Source organism: Ipomoea triloba, chromosome 4 (genome assembly GCF_003576645.1).
Source record: "Ipomoea triloba cultivar NCNSP0323 chromosome 4, ASM357664v1".
NCBI lineage: Eukaryota > Viridiplantae > Streptophyta > Magnoliopsida > Solanales > Convolvulaceae > Ipomoea > Ipomoea triloba.
This window is the reverse complement of record NC_044919.1, coordinates 198,786-220,443: the sequence shown is the minus strand read 5'-3', so window position 1 is coordinate 220,443 and position 21,658 is coordinate 198,786. Positions and strand designations below refer to the sequence as shown.

The window sequence follows — 21,658 nt, the reverse complement described above, 5'->3', positions numbered from 1 at the left end:
ATATATATATATATATATATATATATATATATATATATATATATATATATAATATAGCAATAGTGCGTGTCACATAAACCAAATAGATCTATTTAAAAAAGCATGTATTATCATATCATCATTGAAATGGTGTTTTATTTATCATTGGCCCAACTTGAAAAGTATATGTCTACTTTTTATCCTCTTTGTCAATTAGGGTAGTATGATTGCTGGAATTGCTGGGTCAAAAGTTGTGCATTATTGCCATAATTTAGTAACCACTTCCATGACATGATAACCTTAAAACTTCAACTCCATTATAGTTATTCTATGTTATTATCCAACCCCCATTTCTTATCTGTCTTGTTCTTGATTGATTTATTTCTTTTATTGCAATTTCTATTGGAAAATTCATTTTCACTAATGTTTCAACTCTTAAATGGAGAATGGTCTAAACCCACTAGTATAAGAAAATGATTTAATTTGTCCAAATTAAAGCCATGCTGTCATTATTTGCGATAATTAAGTTGAATGGGTATAATAAATTTGAATGAAAATAGAAGAATAAGATATATATATATATTGAGGAAACATATATTCAAACGAGATATGATAGAGCGAGTGTCACAAATTAAAGATTTGACGTAAATGGAAGGAATAGAATATATAATGGGGGTTCATAACTACTTTAGAGACTCGAACCCACCACCTCCCGTATAAAGGGAAGAGTTTGATGTCACTGGACCACAAGATTCTTGAATTGGCTGTGTGAATATTATTTATTTACATAATTGATCAAACTAGAGCTTGTTGTTCGCTCTATGACAAATTATACTACGGACCATGGTCTATCAAAGTGAGCCACTGACATAAGGTACATTTTTCATATACTAAATATACATTAAAATAATGAAAATTTAGTAAATAAATAATATATCTTCATTATATTAAAAATATACTTTATATCAGTGGTCTATCTTACAAGATGAGTCATGATCTATATTAAAAATATACTTTATATCAGTGATCCATCTTATAAGATGAACCATGATCTATGATATAATTATTGTCTTTCTATCCTAGGCAGATCAGACTAATGGTTCTCTCCGTCGCTGAGAGTAAAAGTCCAAACTGCTACCCTCATAAATGGGGAAGGGTCTTGTCAGGGACACATATCGCACGTTGATCAATCATCAATGCTTGAATATGGGCCAGAGGTCTAGGTTGCTTCCTCCATGCATGGTGATGAGTTGGACCAACTGCCTTGCATACTAATTTCCATCCTTTGACATTATATTACAATGTTTAATATGAAGGCCCATGCATGATAATATCAAGAAAACATAGAATAGGCGATGTAATCCTAGTCAAGATGTTAAGAGATTCACAGTTGTAATTACAAGATCACGAGTTTGAATCTTTATCTACTTGGCCTGAATAATTTAATTATGGGTAACCTAGACTGATTTATTTTCTGATGGTCTTTTGTTAGATAGAGTAAGTGAAGTTGTGGTCCTCCAAAGAAAAGAAGAAGACATAGAATAGCCAGATAAGATGAGGAAGTGTTATTTGACACGAGTGGACTATAAAGCAAGAAATTAAAGAGGTGAATGCAACCTAGAAATGGGGGAGAGCTACAGGCATAGGGTTTGTGTTATCGGGGGTGCAGGTTATGTGGGCTCTTCATTGGTGAAGAAGCTTATAGACGAAGGCTACACCGTTCATGCAACGCTTAGGAGCTTGAGTACGTATGCAGGCCGGCGATCTACCTAGCTAGCTTCTCATTTTCTTATGAATAATTCGATCGATCTGTTTATAATACACACACACACAGGTGATGAGTCGAAGGTGGGATTGCTGAAGAGCTTCGGCGGCGCCGATGAGCGACTAAAGTTGTTCGAAGCTGATCTTTGCAACAAATCCGAAGAGATCGAGCAGGCCATCCATGGCTGTGAATTTGTGTTCCTTGTGGCACGCCCACACCGCAAGCCCGAAGGTTGAACGTGGATGCAATAGTGGAGGGAGTAAAGAACGTGGCATATGCTTGCAGTAGATGTGAAAGCGTTCGGCGGCTGATCTATACCGCCTCCACCGGCGCCGCTTCGCCGTTAAAGGCGTCATGGACGAAACACGCTGGACTCCTCTCCCTCTCCCTTTCCACCATTCCAATTATAGCCTGAGGGTAAGTTTTTTTTTTTTTTTTTTTTTTTATTTTAAGTACTACTGACTTGTTACAATGTCATACCTTATATATTTGTTCATAACTACTTTCTAACTTACTAAAACACAAAGAGTAAATATTGTCTTGAGACTTGAACTTATAACCTCCCTGCAACCCGCTTAAACTAAGTTCAATTCACAGTAATTGATCCAGAAAGCTCAACCTATTTTAACCTAATCCTCTTTTTTAGTGGGTAAATATCACTTACCAATTTCATCTTTTATCTCCATAAATTAAAATTGAAGGATTATATAGAAAGCAAAACATTGGCGGAGAAAGAAATATTGAAAATTGGAAATGATGAAGGATTGGAAGTGGTGAGCTTAGGACTGGGACTTGTGGGAGGAAATACGTGTTTATGGTATTGTCCCGGAACAGTGTCCTTCGATCTTCTTCTCACAACTCACCGGCGACAAGAATGGACAAAGCTCCATGAAATTCCTAGAGGATTTACTGGGGAAAATCGCAGTGGTACACATAGAAGATGTGTGCGATGCTCATATCTTCGCCATGAAAGCACCAAATGGTTCCATGTCTGGGCGTTTCCTCTGCGCCAACGCCTTCGTTTCCGCTGCAGAAATCGCTAACTATTTGCGCCACAATTATCCTCAATTTCCAGTCAACCTGCAAGACCAAGAGTACGTAGGGTGCTTTCCATCTTAATATATTTTATTTTGTTCATTTACAATTATAACATCGTATGTTAGGTGACATAATTTATGATTTAAACCATATACGTTTAATACTAATTAACATATAATGTATTTACTAGTTGCAGTTGCATGAGGAATGGACCTGATGAGCAACAAGTGATGTTGAATTATGAAAAGCTTCTTAACAAAGGGTTCACATACAAAAAATCCTTGAAAGATGTGGTAGATGATTCTATTAGTTGTGGGATGAGATTTGGACATCTCTAACTAGTCAAGCCAAATCAAAATACATAAATTGAATCTATATGTATTATGTCTTATTATGTATATAGTTTGCCGTTTGAAATAATACCTAGGTGTATTGGATCACACTTAAATGATTATGAGCTCAATAAATTTTTGAGTTTGTTATCTGTTCTTAAGGTGTGTTTGGTAACTTGTAAAATGGCTTCCGAAAAATGATTTCCGAGTTTTCTGTGTTTGGCAACGTCCGAAAAATGTGGTCAACGGAAAATGTTTCCGTTGACCAAGGAAAATCAGTTCATTTTTTCGGAAAATGACTTACAGAATTTGTTTCTGTAAGTCATTTTCCGGAATCGCAAGAATAGCTGTTTCACATGTGTTCGACCAAAACCAAGCCATATCACCCATGGCCATGGACCAAGGAGGTGGGGAAACCGCCGACGCGATAACCTTTGCTACATTTTTTTTTCTTTAATTTTTTTTATAAATTCTATTTTTTTAATAAATATCATTTTTAATAACTATTATAATTTTTTATTTTAAATAAAACAATTACAATGTTTAATTATACAATTCTATCCATTTTCCAGGAAATGAACCAAACACACAAAGACAGTTTTCCATAATGCATCCAAACACTGGAAATGAAACTATTTTCCGGAAAATGACTCATTTTCCATAAAACATTTTCCAGAAGTCATTTTCCTGCTTTCCAAACGGACCCTTAATTGAGGAGCTTAGACACTTATAGAGGCAATCTGTTGCACTTATTATGAGGCTGTTAATCCACATCATTGTAGTTGTTACTATTGTACAGTATAAAAGTTGAGCACATGTAACAAGTAGGGGGACACGCAAACATTATGTATTGAGAACTATTGCTATATTTTGTAGTTTATTTATCTAAATATATTGCAGTAGCATTATTACCATAAATGGTATTGTCCTTTGTGAATATTATTTATTTACATAATCAATCAAATTATAGCTCATTGTTGACTCTATGACAAATTATACCATGAACTATGATCTATCAAAGTGGGCCATTTACATAAAGTACATTTTTAATATACTAAATGTATATTAAAATAATTTACATATAGTAAACAAATAATGTATCTTCACTATATTAAAAATGTACCTTATATGATTATATCAGTGATCCACATTACACGATGTTCCATGATCTATGGTTAATGATGGTCGCTCTATCATAGGCAGGGTAGTGGTTCTCTCCGTTGCTGAGAGTAAATGTCCAAATTACTACCCTCATAAATGGGGAGGGGTATATGTGTTACAAATGCTAATCCTCGTTAGGGACACATATCGCACGTTGATCCGTGCTTGAATATGGGCCAGAGGTCTAGGTTGCTCCTCTATGGTGATGAGTTGGGCTTAGTTGGGCCAGCTGCCTTGCATACTAATTTCCATCGTTGACATTATATTACAATGTTTAATATAAAGGCCCGAGTCTGAGGCCCAGTACCAGTCATGATAATACAAGAAGACATAGAACAATAGTTATACCAAGACTCCGCTCTACCTTCCAAAGTGAATCCAATACAATTTACATACTATAAACATTTAATATATAAATTGTCAACATTCAATATGTAAATTAGATTCTGATCATGCTATAAGGTGGATTTGAGTCCACAGAATAGGTGGAATAATTCTAGTCAAAATATAAGAGACCCACACTTGTAATAACAAGATTATAAGTTCAATCCAAAGTACAAGGTTACAAGTTCGAATTCTTACCTACTTAGTTAGGTAGGAGTAAGCTATGGTGATTTGACATGAGTGGACTATAAAGCAAGAAATTAAAGAGGTGAAGGCAACTTAGAAATGGAGGAGAGCAGGCATAGGGTTTGTGTAATCGGAGGTGCAGGTTATTTGGGCTCTTCATTGGTGAAGAAGCTTGTAGACGAAGGCTACACTGTTCATGCAACGCTTAGGAGCTTGAGTACGTATGCAGGCCAGGCGATATAGCTAGCTTAGCTTCTCCTTTTCTTAAATAAACCTAACGCCTGATCTGATCTTATGATGAATAATTCGATCGATCTGTTTATAATTCATATATATATGCAGGTGAGGAGTCGAAGGTGGGGTTGCTGAAGAGCTTCGCCGGCGCCGATGAGCGACTGAAGTTGTTCGAAGCTGATCTTTTAAACAAATCCGAACAGGCCATCAATGGCTGTGAATTTGTGTTCCTTGTGGCAACGCCCACACCGCAAGCCGGAAGGTTGAACGTGGATGAAATAGTGGAGGGAGTGAAGAACGTGGCATATGCTTGCAGTAGATGCGGAAGCGTTCGGCGGCTGATCTATACCGCCTCCACCGGCGCCGCTTCGCCGTTAAAAGAAGACGGGAATGGTTTCAAAGGCGTCATGGACGAAACGTGCTGGACTCCTCTCCCTCTTCCTTTCCACCATTCCAATGATAGCCTAATGGTACGCTAAGTTCACAGTAATAATTGATCGAGACAGCTCAACCTATTTTAACCTAATCCTCTTTTTCACTGGAAATTAAAAACATCACTTATCAATTTCATCATATCTATCTACATATATAAAATTGAAGGATTATATGGAAAGCAAGACATTGGCGGAGAAAGAAATATTGAAAATTGGAAATGATGAAGAAGGATTAGAAGTGGTGAGCTTAGCATTGGGGGCTGTGGGAGGAGATACGTGTTTATGGTATTGTCCCTACTCTGTGTCGGTTCTGTTTTCACATCTCATCGACGACGAGATTGGACACAAGTCACTGAAATTTGTTGAGGATTTGTTGGGGAAAATCCCAATCGTACACATAGAAGATGTGTGCGATGCTCATATCTTCGCCATGAAAGCACCAAATGGTTCCATGTATGGGCGTTTCCTCTGCGCCAACTCCTTCGTTTCCGCTGCAGAAATCGCTAACTATTTGCGCCACAATTATCCTCAATTTCATGTCAACCTGCAAGACCAACAGTACGTACGGTGCTTTCCATCTTAATATATATACTACAATTTGATCAATTATATTATCGTATGTTACGTTAAGTGACATAAGTTATGATTTAAACCACGTATGTTAAATACTAATGTATTTACTAGTTGCAGTTGCATTATGAATGATCATGAGCGACAAGTGGTGTTGAATTATGAAAAACTTCTTCACAAAGGGTTCACATACAAAAAATCCTTGAAAGATGGGGTAGATGATTCTATTAGCTGTGGGAGGAGATTTGGACATCTCTAACCACCCAAGCCAAATCAAAATACATAAATTGAATCTATATGTATTATGTCTTTTTTGTTTTGGATATTATCAATTAACTAATGTGTTTTATCAAGTTTGTTAAGCTGCCACTATCTAGCAAGGGAATCCCTTGTATATCGCTTGGAGTGGTTTTATGATCCTCCTTTTATATGTAATTCTCTTATGCTTAATGTTTATTAATGATATGCTGTTTTTTCTTTAAAATAAAAAAAAAAAAAAAGGAGAAAAAATTCAAAGTGATATGAGAAAGTGACAGACGTAAATGGAAGGAGGACAATTATGGGTTGTCGTGCACTACTTATGAATACGACGGAGTATTTGTTTACGGAATTGATATAAATATGGCCCGTTGTTCACTCTATCGTTATCAATGTTCCCAATATGGGCCAGAGGTACGGTGTAGGTTGCTTCCTCCTTAAGTTTAGTTTATGGTGATGGGTTGGGCTTAATTGGGCGATTTGCCTTGCATACTATTTTAATATGAAGGCCCGAGCCTGAGGCCCAGGACCAGTCAGTCATGATAATACCAAGACTACATGTATGTATAGAATGGCAGATGAGAGGTGAAGGCAAGTGAGATCTTATCAGACCAACCTATCAATTTGAAGCTAACATTAATATCTCTAGGTGCATTAAGTGAGATCCATAGTATTATTTTAGCTTGTCACTGACAATTAATCATTCACCATGAGTCCATGACCATGGCTTGGCCTGCAAATTTAGATACTCCGTATTATATTAGTGTAATAGCACTATCTCTACCCTTTTGAGTTTTGACATTTGCCGTTGCCTGATGAAATCGCTACTTCAAATGTTTAATTTGTCTCAATTGATTAGCTTTGTACAAGTATTCAATATCACCATTATTATAAAATAAAATTAATTTAAAATCCGCCCAAACATTTTTTAATGGTGGAAAAGTCCACTACTACTATTTAACACGATAAAATGATGAATATCTAACCTTACATAAGAGTACACTGAAGAAGAAGAAGAAGAAGACCGGAGGTGCAGGTTACCTGGCCTCTTTTCTCATCAAAACCTTATTGAGCAGAGGCTATACAGTGCATGCCACTCTCAGGAATTTAGGTGAAACAAATACCCTCCATTAATGTCTATCTTGCTTCTTTAATGTGGTCTAAAAATCTGATTTTTTTGAGTAAAATGTATAGGTGATTCCACCAAGGTAGGGCTTCTCAAAGGACTACCTGGTGGAGAAACGAATCTGAAACTTTTTGAGGCAGATATATACAGAGCAGATGAATTTGTTCCCGCCATTCATGGCTGTCAAGTGGTGCTCCATTTGGCTACTCCTCTTCTCCACAGCCACCAAAGCTCTAAGGTTCTGTTTCTGTGTTACTGTCAATGTTTGGTAATGGTTGCTAGATTAGCTGATTGGATTAGAGGGTATAATTAATTGATAATTGTAGAAAAGTGTTTGGTAAATTAGTTGTTAGCTAATAGCTGCTTGGTATAATTTCTTTTTTCAAAAAACTAATTGAAAAAGTTGCTTTTCAAGCATTTTGGAGTTATAAACAAGCATTTATATTGATTTTTTAACCAAGTCAAATAAGCCAATTTTGACTAATAGGCTAACTATTTATCAAAGAGGCATAATTTGTGTAGATTCATGTACTCTGTCAGTTGTCCTTTCCATTGTCTTAAAAAATAGATTTTGGAGCTGTCTACAAATTATATTTTTGCAATTTCATGAATCAAACATATTTTAATTTTAGAGAAATGTTAGTTCAACATATGACAGACTATATGTTGTCTGTCTGTAGTACAAGAACACATCTGAGGCAGCAGTGGATGGGGTGAGGAGTATTGTGGATGCGTGTATAAGATCAGGGACTGTGAAGAAACTCATCTACACTGCCACTGTCATGGCTGCAGCTCCACTGAGCCACGAAGACGTTACCAGTTTCAAGGACTCCATGGACGAGACTTGTTGGACTCCTTCCAATTTCCCAACCCCTTACCACCACGTTGATTTGTTTGCGGTATGTATGTTTGTATATATCTGCAGCTTCTTTTTTTTTGTTTCTTGATTTCTGGGTGCAGTAGTTTTGTTGATGCTCTCTTTGCAGAAGTATACGCAGTCAAAGATAGCAGCAGAGAAAGAAGTGCTGAGCTACAATGGGAGAGGGATACAAGTGGTGTCTCTTGTTTGTGGCCTAGTTGGAGGCTGTGAGACACTTCAATCTGTGATATCTGAAAGCGTGGGGTTGATCGTCTCACAGGTTGCAAGGGACAAGAATAGGTATGAAATGCTGAGGTTTTTGTTGGGTCCCTCCTATGTGAAAAGGAATAAATAAAATAACAAAAATACAAATTGTAGTGGAAGGAAAAGGGAAGTGGTTGGCAGCACACTTTGTCAGCATGTGAAGACAAGGAAACCAATTTCCTTGATATATGTATTGTTCCCATTCCATTAAGGCAGTTGTGAGAAGGAAAAAGTGAATTTTTGTTTTCCCATTCATTCCATTTTTTTTTCGGCAGAAGCATAAGGCAGAAGAGGAAATCCACTTTCTTCCTCTAATTTTTCTTTCGGCAGCAAGAGTTCCAAGGAAGAAGAAAAATCATCTATTTTCTTTCTTCTTCATTTTTGGCGCAACTTTGTCGTGGATTTGCCGAAGCTCTTGGGTACTATTTTTATCAAATATTTGAGGTCAGCTTGTATTTATTCCAGGCATCTCTTTGGATAATCTCGTAATATTTGTATTCATTTTTATCCTAGTCTTGGAGATTGAATATTTTGAGTACGAGATATTATTCCTTTTAGCCAGTGAATATTGAAGAATGTTTTGGCCTAGGAGTTGTTGTATTTGATGATTTGTGGATGTATGGCTCATGTGGTAGCCTAAAACTTTGTACCCGAGATTTGTGATAGTGGAAATTGTTGTTGTTGGTGGCCCGTGGTTTTTTCCCCGTCGTTTTGGGGTTTTCCACGTAAATCTTGTGTTCCTTGTATTCATATTTATTTTTGTGCTATTATATATTATCTCGTATTTGTGCACCGTGTCGGGTGTGTGATTTTGATTGTCACGGGCAGTGGGATTTTTCCCAACAGTTTTTAGAGGAATTGCTGTCAAAAGTTCCACTTGTACATATACAAGATGTAACTGCAGCACATGTTTTCTGCATCGAGAATTCAGACATCAATGGCAGGTTTCTTTGTGCTAACCACTACCTAAAATCCATCAAGATTGCCTCTTACTATCAGCAGCATTCCCCCCTCATTACCATCCCTCAAGAGTGAGTACTATGTTACCGTACTGTTAAAGGTGCCAATGCAACTTGGAGATTAAAACGTTTGAATGTGTGCTTTTGTGTCAGGTTCATTGAGGATTCAATGAGGGAGACAAAATGGGGTTCAAGAAAGTTGGAAGAAGCAGGATTTGAGTACAAATATGATTATAAGATGATACTTAGTGGAAGTCTAGAATGCGCCAAGAAGTTGTGCAATCTCCTTAACTAAACTACAGTTAATAGTTTCCTGTTCCAAACAGCATGTTATGTTCAAATACTATTTATGTATGTATGTATGTATGTTTTAAGAATGATTTGTTTGTGAAGTTGAAATGAAGATAAGAATTTGCAGCTGAAACATTGGGGGTTGTGGGAGGAGATACGTGTTTATGGTATTGTCCCTTCTCTGTGTCGGTTCTGTTTTCACATCTCATCCACCACGAGAATTGACACAAGTCACTGAAATTTGCTGGGGAAAATCCCAATCGTACACATACAAGATGTGTGCGATGCTCATATCTTCGCCATAAAAGCACCAAATGGTTCCATATCTGGGCGTTTCCTCTGCGCCAACTCCTTTGTTTCAGCCGCAGAAATCGCGCCACAATTATCCTCAATTTCATATCAACCTGCAAGACCAACAGTACGTTGGGTGCTTTCCATCTTAATATGTATACTACAATTTGATCAATTATATTTTTTTTATTTCACTTAGAAGGGGGTTACCCATGGTGTTCATTACGTTGTATTAACAATTTACATAGACGTTTCTCCAACAAGGAATTCCTGCTGCTTCATCATCTAACGTACCCTTTATTACATCTGGTGGTTCCTTGAGTATGTGGAGACCACCGCCAGTCGTGCAAGCCATACTTGCCAGTTTGTCCGCTGTGATGTTCTGTTCCCGTGCAACCCATGCTATCATCCATATTTCAATTTGTCGTAGTTCCCTCTTACAGGCTGTTAAAATATTATGGATGGCCGTGTTGGCTGTGGCGTTCTTGTTCATGAACTCCACCACCTCTTTCGAGTCGCATTCGAAGACTACTTTTCTGCATCCCAACTGGTTCGCAACTTGGATGCCCCGTAAGAGCGCCCATGCCTCGGCTTGAATCGGTGTGCAATTCCCAATGGTGTTTACAAAGCCACCTCTCCATTCCCCATTGCTTCCTCTTAAAACTCCTCCACAGCCCGCTCTGCTATTCACCAGATTTACTGAACCATCAACATTCATCTTCATAAATCCTTCCTGTGGTTTTGCCCAACACATCTTCTTCCAGTTTCTTTGATGTGCTACCTTTTGTTGATTCTCAGCTCTGTTGAATGCGCTGTTGATCTCGCACCACTAGGTCATAATCCAGTTGATTTTGGCTTGCACAGGGATCGTCTTACTATTGAAGATGGCATCAGTGCGCCACTTCCAAATCCACCATAACGTGATAGCGAATAAAACTTTGTCATCTCCTGGGTTGTTCCCAGTGCTTCTGAATGATATACCATTGTCTATCCATTCTAGGAATGGGCGAGTTAAATGGCTTGTGTGATGTCTTGGCAATATTTTAGCCCATACCATTGCTGCTAGGGGGCAGTGACGTAGCACATGATCTGCATCTTCAACCGCATGAGGGCAGTACCAGCATCTGTCATCCTCTGTTAACCCTCTTTTCCTTCTATTTTCATTAGTGAGAACTTTCCCATGCCTAACTAACCAGATAAATGTCTTGATCCGATTTGGGATCTTCAATTTCCAAATACCATTCCATTTGGCTGCTTCTATTGATGTTCCTTCGTTTGCCGTAATGATGTATGCTGAACTTACCGTGAAGGTTTCCTTCGAGACTCCTTTCCACCCCGTCAAATCTGCCTCGCCATCCTCTTCAGAAATTATAACAGCTGCCATACTGTTCAAACATTCACTTGGTAATAGATTCTGAAGTTCACTCCACTTCCACCCTGTGTCCCAGTACTCAGCCACCGACCTGTTGATATCTTCTGGTGGGATCGGGGAATGGGATATGTTCTGAAGTTGTGTATCACCTAGCCAAACATCTTTCCAAAACAGCGTATTTCTACCATTCCTCACTAGTTTTCTGATGCCATGTTGTAGGGTAGGGACTGCCTTAAGAATACCACGCCATGCATTTGACATATTGGGTTTTGACCTCCATAGCGTGCAATCCGTTGAATGGATCGCGTACTTCGCTTTAAACACCCGGACCCACAAGCTATCTTCATTCATCATTAATCGCCATCCCAACTTCGCAAGAAATGCTATATTCATCTCGGCGAGCCTCCGAATCCCCAAGCCACCATTCTCTTTGCTTCTAGTAACTTTGTCCCAACTAACCAAGTTGCACCTTCTTTCCCCATCCAAGTTGCCCCATAAGAAGCTTCTGGTTAATTTCTCCATGCTGTTGATGACTCCTGTGGGAATTAGTGTGGTTTGCATTGTGTAAAACGGGATCGATGAGAGGATTGACTGTGCCAACACCTGTCTACCAGCTAGTGACAAAGTTTTCGATTTCCAACCTGCTAGTTTGCTTTGCATTCTTTCGAGGATCCCTGAGAATGAATCATTTTTTAATCTGCCGTGAATCGATGGTATTCCTAGATATTTTCCTAGATTTGAGACCTTCGGGATCCCAGTCAATTCTACTATCTGTTGCTGCACATCAGGTGAGGTGTTCTTAGAGAAATAAATGCTAGACTTGTTGTAATTCACTCTTTGTCCAGACATCATGCAGAATTCGTCCAAGCATCTTTTCATCTCTGTAGCTTGCATTTGTGAAGCCTCCCCAAACAGCACCATGTCATCTGCAAAAAGTAAATGGGTAAGTATAGGACCTTGTCTAGTTATCTTAATTCCTTTCCATGCACCCTTTGAGTTAGAATCACATATCATATGGCTAATTTTTTCAATGCAAAGTACAAATAATAAGGGTGAGATGGGGTCTCCCTGTCTAATTCCACGGCTTGGTTTAAACCATTCTGATTGAGTACCATTCCACGTGATAGCCAGTCTTGAAGAGGATATGTAGGTCATGATTCTTCTTCTCCAAGCATCGTTGAAACCCGCCTCATCTAGCGTGTTATCAATAAAATTCCAGGAAAGCCTATCATATGCTTTTTCTAGATCTATTTTCATTACTATCCAGCCTAATGCCGCCTGCTTCGTATTCATTGAGTTCAATGCTTCCTGAAATACAAGAATGTTATCCGAGATTTGTCGGTCGGGTACAAAACTCGATTGATATGGGCCAATCAGTTTCTTAAGTCCTGCTTTCATCTGTGTCGCCATCACCTTGGTTAGCAACTTATATGAGACATTGCATAATCCTATAGGCCTTAATTGGTTCACTGTTTCTGGATTCGGAACCTTGGGGATTAGGCATATCAGCGTGTCATTACAGTCAGTTGGCAGCATCCCATCATTGAAAAATTTCATGACAAATTTTACTAACGACCTTCCCACTATGGCCCATGCATTCTGGTAGAAGACTGCGCTGAACCCATCCGGTCCTGGTGATTTGCATGTTTCCATTTCAAACAGTGCATGCCTGATCTCCTCTGGTTCGAGGGGCTTGTTCATCTCTCGCCATTCTTCATTACTCAGGTTTGGGAATCGGACAAGCCTCCGTTGCTGGTAATACAAGTTTTGTTCTTCAGTAAATAGTTTTTCAAAGTGAACTCGAATATATTCAATAATCTGATGCTCATCCATGATCAAGCTTCCATCCTCTCTTCTCAGTTTGTTACTTTTATGAGCTCCATTTTTAACCAAAGTAGCTAAGTGGTAAAACCTAGTGTTACGATCGCCGGATGTGATCCACTCCTCTCTCGACCTTTGAAACCACAACATTTCTTCTTGTTGGAGTGTGATCTCAAGTTCCAGCCGTAATTTCTTGTCCAACTTCATAAGGTTCGAACTCATCTGATGAGATAAACACCGTTGTATCCCTCCTATCCTAGCCAGCAACCTTTTCTTCCTATGAAATATATTCCCAAATACCCTCTTGTTCCACTCAGTAAGCGTTTCAGCGACACGTTTGTTATTTGTACCCAATTCTTCTTCTAGATCCCATACCGCTTGAACTTGCTCTAGGAAATTATGGTGTAATGTCCATGCCACATTAAATCTAAAATTCCTTCTCCCCCCCCCCCCGGGTTGTCACCTGGATTAGTGTTGAGTAGCAAGGGAGTGTGGTCTGATTCCACCATTGGTAGGTGTTCTATCATTGCATCGGGGAAACGAAGGAGCCATTCCGTATTTCCAAGTGCCCTATCCAACCTTGCAGCTCTGTAAGATTGAGTGTTCACTCCTCCTGTCCAAGTGAACTTGGCCCCTCGATATTTTAGATCCATCAGTCCCTCTCGAAAGATCCACTCATTAAAATCTGCACATCTGGTTTGGTTGAAGCATTCCGAGTTACTAACTTCATTAGAGCCTGTTACTGAATTAAAATCTCCAATTGCCAGCCATTGGTGATGGGAGCCGAGGTTCTGCAATGATAAATCTGTAAACAATCTTCTACGTAGCATGAGGTTAGGACTGCCGTATACTATAGTTAGTAGCCAAGGTTGAGATCTCTTGTCGTCAACCTGCAAATTGACAAATTGGGGATGAGTTTTTAACACACTGACATTAACCATGGGGTTCCAGAAAATCCAAATGCCACCCGAGAAACCGACAGCTTCCACCCGAACCCAGTCTTCAAATCCAAGGCTGGAACATATAGTATTCGCTTGGTTCCCTGACACTTTAGGCTCTAATAGACACACAATCGAAGCATTATACATACGAGAATAATTTTTCAGAGCACGGCGAAAGGGATTTGATGCCGCACCCTGACAGTTCCATACTAGACATATCATATTAACATAAAACAAAAAACCAAACCATGAGCGCTCAAGAGCGCCGCTGGGCAGCAGACACGGGGTCAGAACGACCCGGTTCATTCTCCATGTCCTCCATCGCTTCATCAGGAGGTTCATCATTATCAAAGATTCTAGGCACGTCGGGTGGTTCTCCTAACAGGGTGTTGTCAGGGACGGGCTGTGAGCATTCCGGTTGCTCAGCCTCCATACCAACGACAGTGCTTACTATGCTCTTTCCTTTATTGTATCCTCGTACTACTGTGTGTTCCGTCTCGGCTGCCGCTTGCCTTGATCTCCCTCCTCTGCCACCCCTCAGGCTATGCCCTCCTCGCTGGGGTGTATTGTATCTCATTGGTTGACTCGGATAGCCGCTAGCACCCTGCTGCCCACCAAAAGCGAATTGGTGCTCCCTTGTCTGCTTCTGTTGTTGGTTAGTCCTAATCCTAGGGAGGGCCACAGTTGAGTAGAGGGCATTTGCTGCATTTCCTCGTTCTTCTTGCATTGAGTTCTGCTCCTCTTCTTCTACCCCTTCTAATAATGCAAACCTTGAATGGGTCCCGGTTACTCCCTGCGGGAATCTTGGGGTGTATGGTGCGTTCGCATACTGTTGGTGGCCTGTAGTTGGACGGCCCCCTCCCCTTCCTCTGCCTCTTCTCTCTTTCCTTGATACCAGCATCCAGGGACCAAAGTCACCTTTAAACATATGAACTGCAGTCTGGGATATGTTCATAGGTCCATACCGAGTTGTCGATTGAGCCCCTCTGTTTTGCCCCGGGTTCTGTTCCGCCGCCGGAGCCTCCGATGTCTTTGGCGACCCTTTTCCACACTGCTCTGCCCTGTGCCCATATAATCCGCAGCTGAAACATACCATGTGCAGTCCTTCATACACAATCGGCCATACCTTCTGCTCAAGTGTGAATTTCGAAATTAGGGGTTTGGATATGTCAATTTCTACACAGATCCTAGCGAAGCTTCCCTTAGAGACAAGGCTTGTTGTATTATCCACTCTAATAGGTCTTCCCACATTCTTCCCTATCTTGACCAAAAAGTCGTCATCAAAATATTCTACAGGGAGAGCCGGAAATCTCACCCACGCGAGCAGCTTACTCGTTCTTGAATCCCTTGGGTCAAAATTGGGTTTCCATTCTTGGACAACCAGGTAATGGTCCATGATCATCCATGGGCCTTCGAACTTGGCGAACTCGTAATCTCGTAGCGCTTCGAATTTAGCCAAGAAGAAGTCTGAATCCAGAGTTATCAACTCGAATGTCGCCTCCGGTCTCCACATCTTGAATAACCTCTGTTTCAGGTATGAGTAGCTGACTTTTCGCCCAAGAACTTTGACAATGAGGGATCTTCTCCATGGCCGACGGAGCCTCTCTTTCTCTTCTTTCGATACCGGAATTACGGGGCACATCGGATCTGCTTCATCCTCGTTCATCGCTTCTTCATCCGAGACCAGCTCGTCCTCAGGCCGCTCCTGGGGCTTTTCTTGATGCCATGCATGGCTGGGTATCGCCGCTGGAGTTCGCCACTGTGCAGATTCCGGCGATTTCAACCCGGCAGATACTGGAGTTTCTTGGATGATTTCATCATCCGGCTTAAATCCAACTCTGTCCTCTTGTTCTCGGCCCCGTTTAGACTTTTTCGTACTTCTTTCTAACAGATCCTGCTCCTCCGGCGACCGCTCGGTGTCATCCTTTCTGAGAGCGTTTCAGATACAAACTCCATATTTGATCAATTATATTATCATATGTTACGTTAAGTGACATAAGTTATGATTTTAACCACGAACGTTAAATACTAACATATACTCCCTAATAATGTATTTACTAGTTGCAGTTGCGTGATGAATGGACCTGAGCGACAAGTGGTACGGTGTTGAAGTATGAAAAGCTTCTTCACATACAAAAAATCCTTGAAAGATGTGGTAGATGATTCTATTAGCTTGTGAGAGGAGATTTGGACATCTCTAACCACCCAAGCCAAATCAAAATAAATAAATTGAATCTATATGTATTATGTCTTGGACATTATTGTTTATATGTTGAGTCAATTAACTAATGTGTTTATTTCAAAAGAAAAAAAAAACTAATGTGTTTTATCAAGTTTGTTAGGGTGTCCACGAATGGAGTTGTCCACTATTTAGCAAAGGAATCCCTTCTATATCGCTTCGAGTGATTTTATGACCTTCACTTTATATCTTTGTCTGTTTAAGAATCGTCAACCAGGGTTCTTTCGAAATTCTTCCCCACAAAGAGAGCTCACTTGTCACTTGAGCTACTGCATTGGGTTAAAATAAAAAATGGAGAAAAAATTCAAAGTGACATGAGAGAGCGACACAAAGAATTGACGTAAATGGAAGGAGGACAATAATGGGTTGTCGTGCACTACTTATGAATATTATTTGTTTACGGAATTGATTTAAATATGGCCCGTTGTTCACTTTATCGTTATCAATGTTCCCAATATGGGCCAGAGGTGTAGGTTGCTTCCTCCTTAAGTTTAGTTTATGGTGATGGATTGGGCTTAATTGGGCGAGTTGCCTTGCACAGTATTTTAACATGAAGGCCCAAGCCTGAGGCCCAGGACCAGTCAGTTTATGATTTTAAACAACATTAATATTAGCTAACGTATAGTTACTAACATTAATATTAGCTAACAAACCATCATACTTATCGAGCTGAACTCTATTTTTTTTTTTTAATCTCTATCAGACCAACCTATTAATTTGAAGCTAACATTAATATCTGTAGGTGCATTGAGTGAGATCCAGAGTATTATTTATATAATTAGCTTGTCACTGACAATCAATCATTCACCATGAGTCCATGACCATGGCTTAGCCTGCAAATTCAGATACTCCGTATTATATTACTGTAATAGCACTATCTCTACCCTTTAGACATTTGCCGTTGCCTGATGAACTCGTTATACTTCAAATGTTTAATTTGTCTCAATTGATTAGTTTTGTACAACTATTCAATATCTCCATTATTATAAAATAATTTAAAATCCGCCCAAACCTAATCCAAAAACTTGATTTTTAAATGGTGGAAAAGTCTGTTTATTATATTCCAAGTCCACTACTACTCTTTAACACGACAAAATGATGAATATAACCTTACATAAGCGTACACTCACCCATTTCTCCACAGGGATAGAAGAAGAAGAAGAAGATGATGAATGTTTGTGTGACTGGAGGTGCAGGTTACCTGGCCTCTTTTCTCATCAAAACCTTATTGAGCAGAGGCTATACAGTGCATGCCACTCTCAGAAATTTAGGTGAAACAAATACCCTCCATTAATGGCTATCTTGCTTATTTAATGGGGTCTAAAAATCTGATTTTTTTTTGAGTAAATTAAAATATATAGGTGATTCCACAAAGGTAGGGCTTCTGAAAGGACTTCCTGGTGCAGAAACGAATCTGAAACTGTTTGAGGCAGATATATACAGAGCAGATGAATTTGTTCCCGCCCTTCATGGCTGTCAAGTGGTGCTCCATTTGGCTACTCCTCTTCTCCACAACCACCAAAGCTCTAAGGTTCTGTTTCTGTGTTACTGTCAGATCTATAACTATGATGTTTGCATATATATAATTTCTCTAGATTCATTTACTCTGTCAGTTGTCCTTTCCCTTGTCTTAAAAAATAGATTTTGGAGCTGTCTACAAATTATATTTTTGCAATTTCATGAATCAAACATATTTTAATTTTAGAGAAATATTAGTTCAACATATGACATGCTATATGCTGTCTGTCTATAGTACAAGAACACATCTGAGGCAGCTGTGGATGGGGTGAGGAGTATAGTGGATGCGTGTATAAGATCAGGGACTGTGAAGAAACTCATCTACACTGCCTCTGTCATGGCTGCAGCTCCACTTAACCACGAAGACGTTACCACTTTCAAGAACTCCATGGACGAGACTTGTTGGACTCCTTCCAATTTCCCAACCCCATACCCCATTGATTTGGTTGTGGTATGTGTGTATGTATGTTGTATATATCTGCAGCTTCTTTTTTTTTTTTTTTTTTTTTTTTAATAATAGTTTTCTTGATTTCTGGGTGCAGTAATTTTGTTGATGCTCTCTTTGCAGAACTATGTGCAGTCAAAGACAGCAGCAGAGAAAGAAGTGCTGAGCTACAATGGGAGAGGCATACAAGTGGTGTCTCTTGCTTGTGGCCTGGTTGGAGGCCTCGAGACACTTCAATATGTGATACCTGAAAGCGTGGGGTTGATCGTCTCACAGGTTGCAAGGGACAAGAATAGGTATGAAATGCTGAGGTCTTTAGAGGAATTGCTGTCAAAAGTTCCACTTGTACATATACAAGATGTAACTGCAGCGCATGTTTTCTGCATCAAGAATTCAGACATCAATGGCAGGTTTCTTTGTGCTAACTACTACCTAAAATCCGTCGAGATTGCCTCTTACTATCAGCATCATTCCTCCCTCGTTACCATCCCTCAAGAGTGAGTACTATGTTACCGTACTGTTAAAGGTGCCAACTTGGAGATTAAAAGGTTTGAATTTGATGATTTGAATGTGTGCTTTTGTGTCAGGTTCATTGAGGATTCAATGAGGGAGACAAAATGGGGTTCAAGAAAGTTGGAAGAAGCAGGATTTGAGTACAAATATGATTATAAGATGATACTTAGCGGAAGTCTAGAATGCGCCAAGAAGTTCTGCAATCTCCTTAACTAAACTACAGTTATTAGTTTCCTGTTCCAAACAGCATTTTATGTTCAAATGCTTTATGTATGTATGTTTTAAGAATGATTTGCTCTGAAGTTGAAATGAAGATAACAATTTGCAGCTGAAACATGGTTTCCTACAAGTACACAACCTCTTAATCTTATCATACATTGAATCCTTATCAGACTAAATACTCTAGCTAATGCTGTTAACTGGAAAAACATGAACAAGCTCAAATGGAGAAAAAAAGAAAAAAGAAAAAGCAGCTCCTCTAAATTTCTAGGTAAGAGATGCAAAATTATATGGAAATTTGAATTTCGACAGGAGAAAATAGATTCCCTTTCCACAGGCGATGCTCAACACTTATTTATGCTAGCTAGCTACACAGAATTAATCCAGAATAGTAATTAGAGTTATCAGGAGAAGTACTTTGAGATATCGGTTGCATCAAGATTAGGTTGATCAGCTAGAAAATCCCAATCTTGGAAAGGAGAGTTGGTGACAGAAGTTGGGGTTGAAATCATATGATCAGTGAGATCAGATTCTGATCTGTCCAGAATTTGGCTCAGTCCAAAATCATCATCATCATTTTGGCCAGGCAAAAATGACAAGTACATACACTCCTCCGATGTTGATGGAGGGGTAAACGGTGAAGGAGAACAGCACTTGAGCAAGTTATTTTCCTTGTCTGCTACCTCGCATTTGATTGTAGGCGGGAACGAGAAGGGAGGGAGAACATGATCCTCTTCGGAGGTTTCAAGTTTCTGATTTAGTCCATAGTCAAGCACCAAGCTTTGTGCTTGCAGTTGCTTTCCCTCGGGCTGTTGCACCTGAAACTGAGGCTTTGGCCTCTCATTTTCCCCAGAAATCATTGCCGGATGAGAGGCTTTGCAACTGTGCCTTCCTTTATATGTAACCTCAAAAACAGAAGCGTCTCCATCAGACCTCTGAACTTGCTTTGTAGCCAAGCAGCCTTGCGTGTTGCGATGAGTGCACCTATAATATGCTCTGCAGTAACAACAATGGACCACCATTTATTAACCCAGAAAAAGAACAACTTTTCAATATTCAACAATGACTCTACCTATATATATGTAGTAAAAACTAAAAAGGGCTGCTGAAGTGGATGGAGGGTCCACATAATGGATGCAAAATTTATGCAGCCAAAACTGAAAACACAAGTTGCACATATACACCAACAACAACTCCTAGGAACAATAAAGTAGAATGCTGCAGAACTAAAAACACCCAAGTTGCACAACTACTCCTTGGAACAATTAATGAAACAGGGAGCCTCCATGGCTGCTGTTCTTAACAAACACTAACATTAATACATTAAATTCTTTCAAGAATTGACTAGTAAGCTAAGCTAAGAGAAAATATCTGGCAGTCCCAATTGAAAGTTGAATTTCCAGACTCAAATGACAACAAATTCAAGATCCAAAAGGCATTGAAAAACAGAGGACAAATAATAATGTTTAGAAAATTGTTACCTTGGGTGATGAGCCCCCAAAATATCTTTCTGCCCATATTTTCTCCAGCTATGGCCATCATCAAGGTTGGCTCCTAAACCTGAGGCAGAGCAAACCCGGACTTGTTTGCTCCACTGTGGAGATGTCTTTCTGCAATTATATTCCAAGAAACAAATTAAAATTTAGAGCATAACACAAGATTCCAAGAGAAAAAACAAGCTAAGGGAAAAAAATTCACCTTTTCTTGAAGACATGGCATTGCTCCTTGGAGGAATCACCATCGGAGGCTTCGCCGGTGGGACAAACATTGGAATTGTTAGCCAGAAGAGGAAGAGGGGAATCCATGGCATTAGGGTCTCCTCCAAAAAAGAGTTTGAAGTTGAGCAGTGTGAGTGCTTTTTCATAGGAAGAAAGGATCTTCTCCACCAGTGGCTCACATATCTCCGGTGATGTAAAAGAATCGAACTGCCCTTTCAGCTGGGCTGCCAACTCTCTCCCCTGAGTTAACTCATTGATGATTAGAGAGTTTCCAACCTTTTCCATCCTCAACAACCAAAAATATGACACAACAAAGCTTCTATTCTAAATAGAATTCCCTGATCCAATTAAGCACCAAAGAATCGTCTTGAATCACGGGAACAAGCTTGCATTGTAAAGAAACAAACAAGATAAGAGAAGCTCAAACAAGTTTAGAAATTCAGAATAAGAAGAAGATGGAAATGGGTTGAATTTGTCGTTTTTTTTTTTTTGTTGGAGAAGAAGGGTGAGGGAATGTGAGTGGGGAGAGGGGGAGTCTTTAAACTATGGTGTATGATTGTTATAATGATGATGAGGATGAAAGTAGTGAGCAGGAGGAAGGGGAGGGGATATAAAGAGGAAAAGATGTGGAAAGGGGAAAAAGAGGAAAACGGGAAAATTGAAAACCCAAAAGATAGAAGATTTTTGCTGAAATGGTCATCATTCTTTCAGACTACAAAAGAACAGTAAAATGAAAACTCT

General features: G+C 39.5%; 4 protein-coding genes and 2 long non-coding RNA genes across 9 annotated transcripts; 5 read left to right on the top strand and 1 right to left on the bottom strand.

Annotated features, from left to right (window-relative positions):
• Nucleotides 1-1,634: 1,634 nt before the first annotated feature.
• LOC116014749 lies at nucleotides 1,635-2,530 on the top strand. Its single transcript, XR_004097476.1, has 3 exons — nucleotides 1,635-1,723; nucleotides 1,814-2,161; nucleotides 2,446-2,530. It is a non-coding gene; the product is annotated as an uncharacterized LOC116014749 (long non-coding RNA).
• Nucleotides 2,531-2,748: 218 nt separating this feature from the next.
• On the top strand, nucleotides 2,749-3,264 carry LOC116014750. The gene is made up of 2 exons (XR_004097477.1): nucleotides 2,749-2,838; nucleotides 2,979-3,264. It is a non-coding gene; the product is annotated as an uncharacterized LOC116014750 (long non-coding RNA).
• A 1,636-nt stretch (nucleotides 3,265-4,900) lies between these two features.
• Nucleotides 4,901-6,548, top strand: LOC116014748 (putative anthocyanidin reductase). 4 transcript variants are annotated; one of them, XM_031254698.1, is made up of 4 exons: nucleotides 4,901-5,062; nucleotides 5,188-5,549; nucleotides 5,680-6,075; nucleotides 6,204-6,548. In XM_031254698.1, the coding sequence occupies exons 1-4, from the start codon at nucleotides 4,945-4,947 to the stop codon at nucleotides 6,216-6,218; spliced, it is 891 nt and encodes a 296-aa protein (XP_031110558.1). In that variant the 5' UTR covers nucleotides 4,901-4,944; the 3' UTR covers nucleotides 6,219-6,548. The 4 variants fall into 4 exon arrangements, with proteins under 4 accessions (XP_031110558.1, XP_031110557.1, XP_031110556.1 ...); XM_031254697.1 differs by having other exon boundaries at nucleotides 6,198-6,548; XM_031254696.1 differs by having other exon boundaries at nucleotides 5,680-6,071; nucleotides 6,204-6,546.
• A 156-nt stretch (nucleotides 6,549-6,704) lies between these two features.
• LOC116017440 (putative anthocyanidin reductase) lies at nucleotides 6,705-9,904 on the top strand. The gene is made up of 7 exons (XM_031258025.1): nucleotides 6,705-6,755; nucleotides 7,338-7,452; nucleotides 7,536-7,705; nucleotides 8,148-8,366; nucleotides 8,454-8,642; nucleotides 9,437-9,621; nucleotides 9,703-9,904. The coding sequence occupies exons 1-7, from the start codon at nucleotides 6,705-6,707 to the stop codon at nucleotides 9,842-9,844; spliced, it is 1,071 nt and encodes a 356-aa protein (XP_031113885.1). The 3' UTR covers nucleotides 9,845-9,904.
• A 7,711-nt stretch (nucleotides 9,905-17,615) lies between these two features.
• LOC116016697 (putative anthocyanidin reductase) lies at nucleotides 17,616-19,314 on the top strand. The gene is made up of 5 exons (XM_031257070.1): nucleotides 17,616-17,775; nucleotides 17,866-18,035; nucleotides 18,258-18,473; nucleotides 18,591-18,964; nucleotides 19,055-19,314. Exons 1-5 carry the CDS (start codon nucleotides 17,670-17,672, stop codon nucleotides 19,194-19,196), a joined length of 1,008 nt encoding a protein of 335 aa, XP_031112930.1. The 5' UTR covers nucleotides 17,616-17,669; the 3' UTR covers nucleotides 19,197-19,314.
• Nucleotides 19,302-21,577, bottom strand: LOC116016696 (probable WRKY transcription factor 53). The gene is made up of 3 exons (XM_031257069.1): nucleotides 20,898-21,577; nucleotides 20,681-20,809; nucleotides 19,302-20,195 (listed from the first exon to the last, which is right to left on the bottom strand). The coding sequence occupies exons 1-3, from the start codon at nucleotides 21,200-21,202 to the stop codon at nucleotides 19,604-19,606; spliced, it is 1,026 nt and encodes a 341-aa protein (XP_031112929.1). The 5' UTR covers nucleotides 21,203-21,577; the 3' UTR covers nucleotides 19,302-19,603.
• Nucleotides 21,578-21,658: the final 81 nt, after the last annotated feature.